Raw genomic sequence first — 16,537 nt, 5'->3', positions numbered from 1 at the left:
CCTGATTAAGTTTTGAAATAATGCGATTCAGGATTTTTTTGTTTTATTGATAATATTTTTTTCACAGATCATCATTTATGTGAAGTTTAAAAAATGGGGAGACCTATAATCCTGCCCTGCAAAAGATAAAAGTTTATGGTAACATATAGTATAAAATCTAAATGTAAATCGTTTAATTTTTGCAAAAAGTGTGTGCTGAAGATTGTGCTTAGTTACTACTATCACTAAATACACTTAAAAGCATTAACAATAACTCTATTATTATAATGGTTATTGACTATTAAATTTTTATTAAAACCCTTAAATGAAAATGTAATAGTCAATAACCATTTTAATTTCTTAAAATTGTTATGGACACTGTAAATGTTGCGTTTTTTAGGAAGCCTTTGTTTTTGTACACACATTTTCATATGTGTCACAAATTGTGATAGTATGATGTCACTGTCGATATTAGTGCGATGTCACAATTCTTATTTCGAAGCAGAGTGTAAGCAGCCAAGTCACTAAAAAAATTGTCAAGTTTTATATTATAATGTCATTTGCTCAGCTAGCGTAGATACAAATAATGAAAGAAAAAAAAATGTCATTTGTCAAATTCAAATGTTTTTGTTATATTTGTAATTTTGTAGATGAAAATTGTAGGGAATCGGGAATGTATTAAGTAATTAATTGAATATATTAAGGAATAGAAGTTTTTAATTTATAGTACTTTCATATTATAATATTTCTAACATTAAATTGTGTACAACTGGTACTTTTATATTATAAGGCATGAAACCTAGAATTTGAATGTATTGAATTAATACTAAATAAAATGTTTCCTACTAATCATAAAACAATATTTGTATTAGACCATACACCTTATTTTGGGATATCATCTGACAATCCAATTGACTTTGATGTTGCTAAAAGCAGAGGTCCTGGATATGTCCCACTTCCACCAGTTTGTAAATCTTTATGGACATGTAGTGTCGAGGCGGCTGTGGAATATTGTCGCATTGTCTGGGATCTTTTTCCTGAAGGAAAACTGGTACTATTGATACAGTAATTAACTTTAAACTTAAAAGCAAGAAAAATAAACATAAATAGTTTATTTAAAATTTAAATGTATTTTAAATTTTAAGCTATAATTCACTTTGTTATTATTCCAGGTGAGATTTGTTGTAAGTGACACCTCTGCTCATATTTTAAATACATGGGTCACCACACAACAAAATATAACACATGTAAGTTAATAATATTAATATAATTTCATAAATTATAATTACAAAAATTCATGTCTATAATATTTTACAATTCAAAAGTTTCAGATTATTACTAAAAAAAGGATTTTTCTTACGTTCAGAAATATATGATAGTGTTTTTTGAAATATAAATAACATTATACATAATTTCCAAAATTATATATGAGTAAATAAGATAAAAGAGGTAATATATATAATTGTAATTTAACATGTTTTGTTAGATTCTCAATGGACTATGCCTTGTGGGTCCAGTACGTCGTGGAGCTGGTGGTGATGTTGTTGGATTGTGTGCAGCTATTGAAGGCTTGGCCGAACCATCCCCAACACAAGCTACTCGTCCTCCTCCGGAAAGGCATTTTCAGAATCGGTAAATTCTTAAAAAACCAATTTTCTAATAATAAATTTCTGAAAATTTCTACTTTATTTGTAAATGAAAATAAAATCTTTATACAATATATTATATTAAATGATAAATTATAAATGAATGAAATGTTACCAACATTCAACATCTAGTTCATTTTAAAAAGTTGTGCAATCACCCTTATATTATTTCATTTTCATGTATAGTTATGTATAATTGTAACAACTGCTGATGCAAAATAAATAAATTAATTAATCAATCATCATGTTTATTGCAGTGGTCGAATTATATGTATAACAAGTGCAAGAGATGATAGTTCACTCAGAAGTCTTGCAGAAATTGCTCTTAATACACTAGTACAACAAAACAAAAAGGCTTCAACTTCACAGCCTCCAACTACAGCAGATGCATCAACAGGCAGTCAGTATGTATGTTTTATATACTTTATGTAAATGTGATATTTATTATATAAATATAAGATCCTTCAGACCGATTTCGACCACGGCAATATATTCTTTTAAATTTATTTTCAGTTCTTTAACTTTATTCTCAAGATACATCTTTCTTTTATTGTTTACAGAAATTTAGTTGTACACTATTGCCATTTAGTAATAATCAATGTTACTCCTGAAAAAGCAGACACAATGGTCAATAATCAGCCAGCAACTGAGGTAAGTTTTAAAATTATCTTTTGAATAATTATAATTTCTTAATATATTTTTATACTACTGACGATTTCAGATGGGAGGTGGTCTAATGAGTGTTGAAGTGATCGTTTGTCGTGCAAGTGCCTTAGCAAATTTATTAGGACGACTGGTTCTTCCACACTACAAACTAGCAATAACAACTGTCACTGGCATCCCTATGAAGGTAATATTATTTTTGTAAATTACAAGAGTAACTTGAATTAAACTTTTATTCTTATATTTTTAATAATACATAAATCATTACATAAGAACTATTTACATTGAGGATTTAAATATGTATGTGTATACAAATCATAATTAAAAGTATCTATTGTAATATTAATCTTGTAATACTACTTCTGCATAAATCCATACAATCCATGTCAACAATACTTAATAACTATTACAATAATATATTTTATATAAAAGCTTGCAATAATTGTCTTTAATGACCAATATTATTATTTATTACTATTATTAAATTTAAATTATTAATTTCTTCTTTTTTTTTTAAATCTTGTAATTGATTTAATTAATAACTAATTGTGTTATTAGTTACTTAATTTTAAATAGCTGACTTGTTTCGAAGGATATAAAAATCTCTTTGATCTAATTTGAAATATTACAGGAGGAACAAAATGCAAGTTCTAGTGCCAATTACGACGTAGAAATTATTCACTCGGCTGAGGCCCATGCAGGCTTAAGAGCAACACAGACGGCACAGGAGGCTACTGAGTCTGTATGTTCTTAGCTCAAATAATATTTCATTGAATCCCTACATTTATAGAGGAATTTATTAACGTTGCAATTATTAACGCACCAAACACTTTCGTTATATACAGTCATGGCCAGCTGATTAGGGGCAATAGTTCTATGTGAGTAAATATTTACTTTAAGTCTATATTACGAGTGTATCTGTAGAGCTTTGATGCTTATTTTGATACCTAAATGAAAGCACAATTAACCCTGAATAAAGCTGGAAATGAAAACAAGGCGTTGTCAACAAGATAGCTTTTTTTTCAAGGGTTAACAAAAACTTTAAATTAAATACTATTTGAAATCATGGACAGCTAATTTATTAAATCACCAATTTATCTTTATTGTAAATGAGAATTTAATTAAACTATACTCTAAGATCATTTTAGTAACCCGTGTGGTTACCTCTGTTGGATATAACCATTTGGCATCGACGGGCCATGGATGCTATTAAATTCCTGCAAGTATATGCAGAAATGTTGTTTCCAGCCTCTTGAAACTTGTTGTAGAGCTGGTGTATTGTTCCGGAACGTTAAGTTGCAACATTTTTCTTTACTTCAAACCATATGCTTTATGGGGTTTAAATCTGGGCTTTTTGCGGACAACTCAAGTACCGTCACAAACACTTTCATAAAAAATGCTTTGTTAGTTATACTGGTCTTAGGTCCAATTTCCAAATTTCTTAGCGAATGCTAATCTCTAGTAGTCTAGCAAAAATGCTATTACCTGGATCTGTCCCAAAAACTTTGCTTCATATCAAAACGGAACCCTTAAACGTTTTTTTCTTGACCATTAAGACTACGATCTTCTTGAGGTGTTTTTTTTCTTGACCTTTTCTTTCTAGGAAAACTTTCGAGTCGTATTACGCGTCTTGAAGTATTGAACTGCATTATAAACCATAGTCTGAATAATAAAGATGATATGATGATCTTCCGATACGGCCATTTACTTTCATTTCGTATAGTAGCATGGCAGCTTTTGCTTTTACCTATTTTAAGTCAAGAAATAATTCAAGACAAAAAATTCAAGAATGATGCCAAAATGAAGTAGCACGAGAAGAAAAAAGTTATTATTATTAAAAATTTTGAATTTATTATGCAAATGTGATAATGTCCTTAATAAGATGGCCAGAAAAAAAAACGCAGTACGTAAGCAGCAAAAAGTTAATCCTTGTTTAAATGGGTTAACTGGAATTTATTTTGTAAACATTTTCTATTAATACAAGGGAACTTAATAATAAGCATAAAAGTAAAGTAAGCATGTTCAAAGCTTTACGGATATACTTGAAATGTAGACTTAAAGAAAATATTTACTCACATAGAACTATTGTCCCTAATTAGTTGGCCACAACTGTATATGAATGAATTTTATTTGCATAAATTATATGTTAAAATTATTATTCTTTTATATCCTTAATAAATATTTACTAATACAATTCAAAGATTGTGTATCTGTATGCTAATTTTATTTACTTGCTTTACTTTAGTTTTAGATATTCATTACGTTTGTAGGTAATTAATATCTAACCTCTAATCTAAACATACTTAATCCCTATCTAATTCAGTGTATTATAACAGAAATCTAGCAAAAAATATTATAATAGATAAAAATTCTTCTACTAATTAAACAATGGCTGAGCAATGTTCTTACATTGCTCAGCCATTGTTTGCGCATTAATGGATGAGTGAACTTGTAGGTAGTGCTGCGCTGGTGGACGCCGCGGGGCGCGGAGGGCGGCGCGGGCGGCTGCAACGGGCCGCTGTGGCGCGTCACGCCGGCAGACGTCGCGTCCCGCCCCTCCGCCTGCCTCGTCAACTTTTTGCTCAACGGACGCTCCGTCACACTCGAAGTGCCCAGGTGAGACACGTGGGCCACTCCAGTATACAACATTAAATGATGGAAATTACCTGCGCAGGAGATGTAATAGAGCAAGTGTGTGTGCGCAAACAGAGCACAAAAGTCGAGTGTTAATATTTACATATTGATAGGGGAACCCTGAGTTTTCAGCATTGGTATCTGCATCAATTTAGGATATAATTAACTTTTTTTTAGTCACATAAAAAATAATAGCAGATTGTAGCAAACAAATATAATTGTATCGGAGGTAGCATATTCCAATTACAGAAGTATTTACAAATTCCAAGCTCTGCTGTATTATGCACTACAAACAGTAAGAAATGTTTATGCTGAGTAATATATTTTTATTTACCTATAATACTTAATTTAATTTTACTTTCAAAGTTCCCATAACAACTTCACCGACACAGAGCGCCCTTTTACACGAAGCTCTAATGTATACCATAGTTTATTTTTGATCTCGACCATGATGTCATGTCTCTTCCTGCCGTTAGAATAGGTTACAAGAGGGTGGTATACATTTTAAATTCAAAGCTTATATTTCGGATGTGTATCTATGTAGCTAATATGAAGCGTGTGTGTCCAGGAAGGGCGGCGGGCGGTCGGCGTCGCACGTGCTGGCGGCGCAGGGCGGCGAGCTGTGGATCGGCGCGCTGGGCGGCCGCACGCCCTACGACGACCCGCCCGCGCTGTCCGAGGGCGCCGGCGGCCGCGTCACCGACTACAGGTGACGCCTTTGCCCATATGCATAAAATCTTACTTTAACCGACTACGCAGGGTATAATCCGCCCGAGATCAGCGATTTGCGACCTTTTGTTGACAATCTCTGCTGGTTGTTAATGGTTTGTCTTACTGCATTATTATAGAAATTTATGATTGTGCGTTTTTTTTAATGATTAGACTAATTATGAGTGAGAACTGTCATTTTCGATACATACTGACAAAGTTCCATCCCATTCTGATAGCGCGTCCATTATAAATGTTTTAGCAAACTTTGTATGTTCAACTGATCGCGCATATTTTAGAAGCGTCTTGATCGTCCGCTGTTTATCGGCTATGACATCGAACTAAATTTAATATCTTCACCTTGTTCAAGAAGTGCATGTGGCGTGCGACCGTCTCGTCGGATCGTATTTTCTGAACATCACATCATCACATAAAATAGAAATATTTATTTATATATTTTTTTTATTTTCCTCAAAACAGCCAGGTAGACTGTCATTGGGTAATCTGATGATATGCGGTAACCACTGCCCAAAACCAACCTCACTGTAAGAAATATTTATTATCCCTTACATCGCCAATGGGCCAACAAAATGGAGACAGCTATGGCGTAGCTATCGTAGGGGCCCTATAACCTCAGCTTTGAAAAGAAAAAAAGAAAGCAGGCGTGAGCACAACAACACAGAACTCCTGATTTAAGATTTTTAGCACATGCGCCAAGAGTCCTCGATAAGCATGTGTGGTTTTTTATAGTTATTTCAGTTATTTGGTAGTTTGGATGAGTCCTGGGTTCAATTCCCAGGTCGGGCCAATAAAAAGTTATTGGGTTTTTCTGTCAGAAAATTGTCAGTAGCAGCCCGGAGTCTGGAAGTTTGTACACTCCCGTGCCTCGGAAAGGACGTAATACGCGCCTGAACTTTTCCGGTCATATCAGACTGCCGTCCCATCGGATTATGAGAGTTAGGGAATAGAGAGTACACTTGTTTGCGCATACACTTGTGCACTATAATAACTCCTGCGTAGTTGGCTAATCTCCCTTGAGATTGGTCGTCGTGGCCGAAATCGGTCTGGAGGACATTATCTTATTATGAATTAATATTGATTTTATAACAATATTAGTATATGATTACCAACGAACTTTACTCTCTACTGCGTCATTACCAAACAAGCTGTATTGTGGTTGTTGACCTTCCTGTAATCTTTACTAAACATTGACAAGCAATGTAGGAAAATCTCAGTAAGTCTTCCGAATTTCCAAAATTGTTTTTTTCTCTTTATTGATCTCATCTGTATAATAAATATTCTTTATTGTCATGTGCGCCGTTGTTTATTTATTCTCATTTTCTTCTATTAAACACATAGAGATCCTACCCCTCATAGAGACGAGGTATGGATTTAGCCTACTAGGGATAAGTTGAACTCACTGTTTCCTATTCTTGTTCCTATCTATAATTTTGAAGGCCAATATAAGTTCAAGCTACGCGGAAAGAGAGGATAAGGGCCCGATTCTTTTTTTATGCACCGGGGCCTTTGTCCACCTAGCTACGCCACTGTATGGAGAACTGAGATGTTATGGCCTTTGTGCCTGCAGGTACACTTCTAATTGGGACAGATCAATAATAAGTATCGCTGTTTGGTGGTGAAAAAAAGCTGAGATGGCCTAGTGATTAGAACGCGTGAATCTTAACCGATGATCGTGGGTTCAAACCCGGGCAAGCACCACTGAATTTTCATGTGCTTAATTTGTGCTTATAATTCATCTTGTGCCTACTATTAAAATACTTCTAGCTGTCTACGTCTTATTAAATAATAAATAATTTAATAGTAGAAATTTGGCCAAAAATATTTTCTTGTTTCGTACGTGTCACATCACAATTATTCCGGTTTTACTTTTCAAACTTAAATCTAAGTTTTTTTGTGCATCCAATAAATTAAGCAATTCAAGAGAATAAAACGGGCTATTCGTAATAAATATTTTTCATAGTACGTATACACAAACTGTTATTTCATTTCAGAATTAAAGAGTTCGGAGCATTAATGCAACAGAACAAATTACACCCATTGCGTGGTGCAGGCGCCAATGCCCGATCGCGTGCCCGACTTCAACGGCATACTACGTATTGGCCGCTAACAATATCGTCTACGCTTATATTCAATTTGGGTTCTGTGAGTTATTTTATTTGTATAAAATTACATACTGACTACTCAATAACAGTAACTGTGTAATCTTTAATATTTACCTAGGTAATGGAACCATTGACGCGTTTGGTAGTCCAGGAATCGCTTACCGAAGACGAAGTAGACTCATGCCGTGGGGTACTACTCTCCCTTCTCGGTATGGAGTCGCGTCACGAGTTCCCATCCGCTCAACTACCTTCTAACTTAAGGTAAATTATTAGGTTTTCATTTGTTATATAACCGTCTGATTTTTTAATATATGCTAGCCATTTACAGAATATTAAAATTTTGTAAAAAGAAAAGTGTTTGTATTATAATCAAAACTTTGTTGACGGGATATATTTTGTCGCGGCAGAGGAAAGTCGTCGGGTCGTCGCGAGGAGCAATGGCGTCAAGTGTGGGGTGAACTCGAAGCTCTGATCCGCGCGCATTCCGCCTCCCCCGCACACCGCGCCCTGTTGCGCACCCTGCTGGAATGCCGGTCGCACAACAACCATGGCGCGGAAGGTAAGTTCCAGTTGTCATAACTATAATTATTATCGAGTCAAATAAAACAGTAGACTCAATTGTTGGGACATTTAAAACCACTTATACTCTTGCGCTTCATCATATCTCGTAAAATTATTTCTATATAGATTCTATAGAATCAACTGTTTTTGTCAAATGATGATGGTCAGGTCTGTTCGTGCATAGTGAAGAGTAAATATGTATCTTCAAGGCAAAGACACTCTCTCTCTCTCACTTAGACTGCATCGCTGTGATTGTAGTTAAGTAAGCCAATTCTAATATAAAATCATTATGCTAAGGGTTTCTATTTCTCGTATAAATGTGCGTAATTAATGTAATAAAAATCATGTACCATATCCTAAGTACAACATAAACCATTGTTCAGTTTCTTACTGCACCGTTTCGAATGTCTTTGTATTGTTAACAATTGCAAATTACTTCATTTCATTGTATCAACATATTTCTTAATTACAAATAAAATTTGTGTAATAATGTATTAATACACAAATTATTTACATTACAATATAACTATATTTATTAAGAATAATTAGTTACTATATTATAATATAAGGATTAATTAGTTGCGTCAAACTTCTAAATAAGAAGAATAATTGTATTTTTTTTTTATATGCCCCGGGATGGCAAATGACTCTACTCCACCTGATGGTAAGTGGTAGTAGAGTCCAAACGCGACGACGGCCAGTAAAGTCGGTTTATTTTAATTTAATTTTTTATTCATTTTATTTTAATTAGGCGCGGCGCTTGTGTTTCTGTAACGTCGATTGACTTAAGCGGTCAAACGGTTAAAATACACTAAATATCTTTAAAATATTTTTACTGAACTAGCCAGATAAATAGATCATATACGATAAAAACAAGCATGATTTTTTATGAAGCTAAGGGTAAATGTAACAATAAAATTGTTAGTGTATTTTTTGTCCATTTATTTTTAATTAATTGTCTCAATAATAATTATTATTGAATAATTTTGTCGTAATTCCCTATTCATATCTCATACCTTGTGATCTTTTATGGTCAAATTGCCAAAATTTCTGTTTGTGAACCAATTATTTGTTCTGTCATTATTTTATAATTTATAAGGAAATTTTTAATTATTTTTTTATAAAACTATACAAATATGTAATAAGTTATGAATATTAATTATTATTTATTAGAACAACATATGTGTAAGTGATATTCATTTTATTCTTTATAATGTTAGATGTAACATTGAATTATCATATATCTTCTGTAAATTTTTAGGCGATTCATCTCGAGCAACAGTTATAAGGGCCACGACAGATTCGCCGCTGTCGCCAGTAGGCGCTGGTAACGGAAATGGCAGTAGCGATGTGTGGGCGCCACGGAATGTTCTTGATGCACTACTCGGGGCACCGCGCCCACCGCGACGACCGGACTTTGCCGGTCGTATGGCAGCTGGCAATCGGGTTGCCACGCTTTATCCACATTTGCAGCAAGATGTGGAAGCGCCACATTGATTTTAAAAGAATTTCAAATTATTACAAACAATTAGTGCTACTCACTAAAATGTCATTTGTGTGATGTTTTAAGTTGCATGATTGACATGCAGTGTCATCAATTGACTGTTATAATGTGTAAAAGAAAGTATCTTTTTTAATAACAATAAAAAAAAATTACAAGAAGTGTTTTATTATGTGTTTTTGTCTTATCATTAAATATTTACAATCGAGTTAAGGGAAGAAATTAAAAAGGCAACATTATAAAATTAATATTTTATATTTGTTCAATAAAAACTACATTGTGGGCCCGTGTGCCCGGCGCCCGGGTAACACGACCTTTGTATTATCTTGTTGCATATAAACTCTGCGGGCAGACTGTGTCATAAGGCAATGGAGTGAGTGTGACGGCCTGTCGGCGTCGTCAAGGCATCTGGTCCGGATCCTGCGGCGACGATCCCGGCTCCCTCCCGGCCCTCGCCGCCCTACTCGTTACGATTATTGGAATGTCACGCGGGATGCGTACTTTCGAACGTTAATATTCTTACAAACGAAACCTAACACTAGGCCTCGTCGCCAGTCGCTCCGAAAATACACTCACATCATATTGTACAATCTCACTCTCTAGGAGCGCCCGGTGCGAGCCCGTCTAAACGCATCCGAAACTTCAATACCCTATAAAACTTACAAAATCGACCGGTACTCTTAAAACTTAACGCTAATTTAAAAATTAAACGGAATTCAAAAATAAATTACCTAGGTACAATATTTTAGTCTAAAAGCTATTTATAGGCGCGCGAGGGTCGCTCGGTGGGGTTGCGCGGGTGTCAGTGCGTAGCTTCCCGCAGCTTCTTGGCGACTGGTGGCACCGCGTCTAACGAATCGCCCAGAGAGTTCTCTTCCGCTGAACTCGCCTCTTCTATTTGTCTGTAGTAACAAAATAGTATGAAACTGCTATTCATTATTGTACTTCTTGATTATGTAATACTAATCAAAGACATATTAAGAAAGTGTGGCGTGAGAACTGACATTTATGATTTTGAAAGTTATTATTATTTAATTAATATTTGTAACAAATAAATCCAACAATATTATTTAGGGATACATGATATGTTTATCCTAAATATTTCATTTTGCCAATAGGTTGATAATTTATGATAGTATATTTTCTAAAAAATGGATACCATACCTTTTCGCTCGGGGCGTACTGAGTGCGGAGTCAGAGTTATCGGAAGGCGAGGCAGGAGTGGCGGGTGACGCTCCTTTTGCGTCCAAAGAGTCTTCTGTGCATGACGTTGTGTCGTCGTTCACTGATTCTCCGCCTAGTTTGCCTGCATATACGAAAGTTTTTTTTAAATATCACAAGCGTTATGCATTACAATTGAACATACCATTCAACAATAACAAGTAATATTTATATGTCTCTAAAACATACGTTGTTAATACAATGTTCAAGTATGCCAAAGGCATACATATTTTATGATTACAACAGAATTTATTAAGCGTATTTAGTTTGCACTTATTTTGTGTTGATATTTTTTATATATTGAGTTGTTTAAAATATATATTCTGATATGCGCTTCTAAGTTTGAAATATATTGGTCAATAATATTTATTTTGTAAATTAAACAATCAGTTACTAATTCTGAAGGCAATTAATAAATAATACTTTACTCACCATTACCATTTGTGGATGGTGCTTCAAGATTACTTTCATCACTGGGTAGTGGTGATTCTCCATTTGTGGGTACAGTGAGATTGGGCTTCTTACCCAGTAACTCGGGTTGCAGATCCGAAACTATGTTGTGTGTCCATAATGCAAGTTCAACCATATGTGGGGACCACTTTTTTCCGCAGCCATTTTGTTCCTGAAAATTATTACTTTTATGTCTTATTTTTTTGGTAATATTGATTAATCTGATTTTATACTTGAATCTATTTTTACATTTGAGTTCCTATATTATAATTTAGAAATTATAAAAAGCACATGAGCAATTTTATATAAAAAAAAAAAAACAAAATAACTTAATAAACTTACCTTATTTAATCTATCACAGACATTTCTAATATGTTTAACAAAATTGAGGTATTCCTTGGCAGTGTAATCGCTCCCTTCCATTTCTGGAATTGCTTGTATACATTCGTCAGCCATGAATGGTGCAATTTCTGGGCTTGCCGCCGCGAGGAGTGCAGATGCTGTTGCTGTACCCACTCCCTTGAGATTACTGAGGGCTGTCATTGCTGATTCAATGTTTGGCAGTTTTCGAAAAGCTTTCTTTGTCTCTTGCATCACCGCTCTTGGCGTATTTACTTTTATCAGATATGATAATTGTGGGTAAAATCTTCCTCTCTAAAAATTAATAATTTGAGAAATTTAATGTATAGAAATAAAAAATAAATAAAAGAAGTTAATATACCATAATTGCTCTTTACTTATATATAAAACATGGTGAAATTGGTTTTATTATTGCGTAAAAGAAAATATCAATATTTTAGGAAGCAGAGTTCTTAAATCGTATTTGTGAAAAATTTAGTTTTTTATTTTAAATTAGATAAAAAGATAAAAGCTGATAATACTTACGGCTTGCTTCCATTTCATGAGTTGCACCAGCTCCTCGTGCAACATATGCGCTTCTTTGCCTCTCGACTTGATTTTCTTTGGTAATTCATTCTGGTACCTTTAAATTAAAAAAACCTTTTAATTCTAAAACAAATAATTTTTACTAAACAAGTATAACAACTCCAAAATTATTTAAAATAAAAACAAAACCCTAAATGTCACTTGTACTATTAAACATCTGTTAATATTTTAGATATAACATAATATTTTTCTAATGTGTGATATATATTCTAAATTTTATTCATTATGAAAATATGAGACCAAATACTTTGAAAGTCTATGTTTATTAAAGTTTAGCTTAGAAGTTGAAATGTTTTGTTCCTTTAACAGCTACACAAAAAACGAACAGTTAAAGAATTTATTTATCAGTGGTTATTTTCGTCTATTTTTGAAAAAAAAAATTAGGGTACGTAAGCCTTATAAAGGTTCAATGGTTTAAAATTTTTTTGGGAATCCGGAAAATATGCCATGAATAAATATACTGTTACTTGAAAAAAATGTTGGGTTAAGTAGCAACATGATGACTCATTTCACTTAAAATCAAGGATTTTTAAGATAAAAGTAAATGTTACAAAGATACATGTATAATCTAAATACTCTGGCTTCATTTTTGACTACGACAGTAGCCTAATATAGTTAAAATTGTTGACTAAATATTATTACGAAGTTAAATGGCAAGTCACCATTTTGAACGGATGTGAGTTGTATTCAACAAAGCATTGTATTACTTAGGTAGTTAAAAATACAATAACGTTGTATGTGCATTATTAAGCTTTTTATTTAATAAAGTAATCTCAGGAATAAGTGAGTGAACGCTGTTAAGCAAGTACATAATAAATGCATTTTTACGAGCGATGATACGTAAAGGACAGCCACCATTTTATAACGCTTAAGCGCGCCGATATTTTCCCCCACACTGGCTTCAGGAAAAACGATAGTGTCAATTTGACATCGATCCCACGTGACGCAGTGATTTTAATGAGCCGTCCGCGGACTAGAGATGCAGTCCGCGAGGGAGGTAGCTATCAAATCAGTTTGCACGGATACACACACAATACAAGTTCATTGACACGCCACGGCCGCATTTTCTCCTCTGAAAGACGTTCGCACTTACCAATTGTCCAATTTTATGAGTTCTTCAGGTTTCTTCGTTTTCTGTTCTGCTTTCAATTTAATAGCTTGAGGGTATAACTTTAAAACACTGTCAAATTGTTTCGCATCTGCCTCCAGAAAGAAAGTAGACGTGTCTTTCGCGGTAGCCATTGTGAACGTTCTAAATGTACAACACTCTGCTCTGCGTACCTATTTAGTTAACTATAGCGCCGAACTCGACGCGGCGGCAGCACCTGGCCAACTGGGCGCCCTCTCCCCACTCGCCGCCATCTTGTTGACTGAACCTCGTTGTGACGTTCGATATTATTACTAACTACTATGTATGTTGATTACTGCCCTATTTTTATAAAACCAAGTTTTGTAGACATATTTATCATAATATATATTTCAATAATATTCAATTTACGACGACTTATCTACTTTATTATAAAGATTTTCTTTGTTTGAGTGAAATAAAAAAAATATACTTACTCATCATAGCAAGGTTATATCGGACACACTTTACAACATGGCGTTGTATCGAAATTAGGTCTTCGTGGAAAAGATCGTAATGCAGAAACTTAGATTTCATTTAGGAGACACACAATAAGATTGATTTTATAAAGCGAATGTTACAAATTTTCACAAAATAAACACCAAAGTTCACAATAATGTTAGTCACGTCGACCTCGGCGCACTATCAATTTCCTTAAACGTGACGCAACACACGACACCGTTCTACCGAAACGACTTTGGTAAACACGCATATTTTCCGTTGCAATGCAGTACACACTGAGCTCGGAGTAGTCATGAAGTAGTAACTAGCCGTGTACATAAGGCATTTAGGTAGTACGACGTACATATCACCGGGGTGGAACGTCACCACACCAATCGGCTTTGTTGTTTTGATAGATCGCCACGTGTTTTGCTCCCTCTTTTTAATTTTTGTTTAGGTATATATGTTTTATCGAGATTAACTGCTAAGCGACCGTAAAACGTAGTTGCTATATTTATTACCATTACATACCTATTGCGACACGCTTCTTAATGTTCTATTTTACATTAAATAAATACTTGTCAAAAAAAATGTTCTTGCTGTAGTTCATTATGTTAATATATTTTACTTCAAATTATATGAAAAACACAGTCCTGATTTGTCTAGTCTTACCTACGCCTACCTTTCCTGGATTTTCGTAAAATTATTATGTTTTGAAATAAATCCGTGTTTTCCAAAAATATATTTGAATATGATATAGTATTCGTCACAGTAAAATATTATTCTTTTATGCATTAACGAATGTCACAACAAATTTTATGTTTGTGATATCAAAAATATAAATATTACATTCATAATCTATATAACTATAGAACTTACATCACTGAATTTTATTTTCAAAGTGATTTATTAATGATATTATATCGTGTAATATTAGTCAGAAGTATAGTCATAGTCCGTATTTGTCGCTCTGGTAGGCTCAGTTTAGAAGCTTATTCCACCACGCTATTCAAGGCCGGGATGGTGGATATACCCACGACCTTTTTTAATACCCTTACCTGCCTAAAACATATAGGTACATATATAAAAAACCATAAGAACCGCTATATATTTTGATGCTTTAAGCTTATTATATAAAAAGAAATATGAAATACCGTTGTTTAAATTAGTTAATTAGGAGTTTTTTTTTATGATTTATAAATATCTTAGATTCCTCCATATCGAATCGTCGGTCGTATAAAAAATAATTAAGAACGATTCATGTGCTTATAAACGAAAACGGTTCGAAGCAACCCCTGCTGGCCCTTTACGATTAACGAAGTGTCAGTTCCATAGGTAGGTAAGGGGTGCGCAACTGCGCGCTAACGGACAAAGATACTACGATACAAAAACAGATGCCAACAGAAATATAGTATCGAGGGTTGATGCAAAAAGTACGAAGGGTCGAATGGTTCGAGCGGTTGCTCGGGTATGGTGTTGAATTTTTTTGTATGGATTCCTTCGATCTGCAACAAATATTTTAGTTGTTTTGAGTTTAAATATCGTTATATACGATTTTCTTTCGTTCTTATTTTTATCCAAACAGCTGTGAATTAATTTAAATCAAATATCCCATATATTATATGGGTTAAGGTATTTTAACAAACAATACATTTACAGTATATTTTTTTTTTATATAGGTTAAATATATAATAATATTTATTAACCATACTACTAAAACAAACTAATATACTTTATAACACTTTTAAACTAATGTTACTAAGGAGTGTAGCTAACTGTAGATTAGTTTTAGTAATCCTTATTATGATAAATAATATATTAATTTTAAACGTTTTTTGTTGATAAATATTGCCTTTTACACTTTGTATTTGACTCAGTAGTTTGAGAAATATTACGAGATATTTAAAATAAAACGCGTAAAAAAATACGCGGAGCGTATTGTACGTAACCTTAGCATTTAGCACAGTCCTAATATGTACGTCGGTTAGCAAATGTTTATATCTTTGCTAAAAAATAATATAAAAAATAATATAGTAAATTCCCTTTTTTGGGATTAAATAGTTATATTTCGTAAATTTAATTATAATTTTTTGCGTTAATCGTAATAAAAAAATAAAGATACTTCTATTTCTCTCCTGTACGTAAAATGAAAATTCTTTAACAATCTGGCCATCATAGAAGATTTAGTTTTTTAAATTAATCACATTTTTTTATAATTTATTGTTATGTGAAAGACTGTTGGCTAATTATTTGAAAAAAATATATATATTGTCGCATTAGATATTCTATTTTTTAGATTTAAGGTTGGCACCACCCACCACAGGTTGGTATTTTAATGGTAAGAGATAGTATAATTACAAACACAATAGGACATAACATCTTAGCTTAGAGCCGAGGTGGTCCAATGGCGTAAGCCCGGACAAACACCTATTTATGTAATAGAATCTATGTAATGTGCTTAATTTGTATTTATAATTCCTCACGTTCTAGGCGGTGAAGAAAAATATCACTAGGAATCCTGCATTTGTCCGAAATCTTT

General features: G+C 33.5%; 2 protein-coding genes across 2 annotated transcripts; one reads left to right on the top strand and one right to left on the bottom strand.

Annotated features, from left to right (window-relative positions):
• The first annotated feature begins 564 nt into the window (after window positions 1-564).
• On the top strand, window positions 565-9,962 carry LOC126770777 (protein asunder). Its single transcript, XM_050490328.1, has 13 exons — window positions 565-1,030; window positions 1,152-1,226; window positions 1,466-1,611; window positions 1,883-2,029; window positions 2,186-2,276; window positions 2,347-2,475; window positions 2,920-3,030; window positions 4,744-4,904; window positions 5,491-5,631; window positions 7,643-7,793; window positions 7,872-8,014; window positions 8,161-8,312; window positions 9,576-9,962. Exons 1-13 carry the CDS (start codon window positions 815-817, stop codon window positions 9,809-9,811), a joined length of 1,899 nt encoding a protein of 632 aa, XP_050346285.1. The 5' UTR covers window positions 565-814; the 3' UTR covers window positions 9,812-9,962.
• An 89-nt stretch (window positions 9,963-10,051) lies between these two features.
• LOC126770821 (uncharacterized) lies at window positions 10,052-14,323 on the bottom strand. Its single transcript, XM_050490406.1, has 7 exons — window positions 13,995-14,323; window positions 13,525-13,807; window positions 12,372-12,468; window positions 11,829-12,140; window positions 11,469-11,658; window positions 10,980-11,121; window positions 10,052-10,717 (listed from the first exon to the last, which is right to left on the bottom strand). Exons 2-7 carry the CDS (start codon window positions 13,671-13,673, stop codon window positions 10,618-10,620), a joined length of 990 nt encoding a protein of 329 aa, XP_050346363.1. The 5' UTR covers window positions 13,674-13,807; window positions 13,995-14,323; the 3' UTR covers window positions 10,052-10,617.
• Window positions 14,324-16,537: the final 2,214 nt, after the last annotated feature.

Source organism: Nymphalis io, chromosome 9 (genome assembly GCF_905147045.1).
Source record: "Nymphalis io chromosome 9, ilAglIoxx1.1, whole genome shotgun sequence".
Classification (NCBI taxonomy): Eukaryota; Metazoa; Arthropoda; class Insecta; order Lepidoptera; family Nymphalidae; genus Nymphalis; species Nymphalis io.
This window is presented reverse-complemented; position numbering and strand designations above follow the sequence as displayed.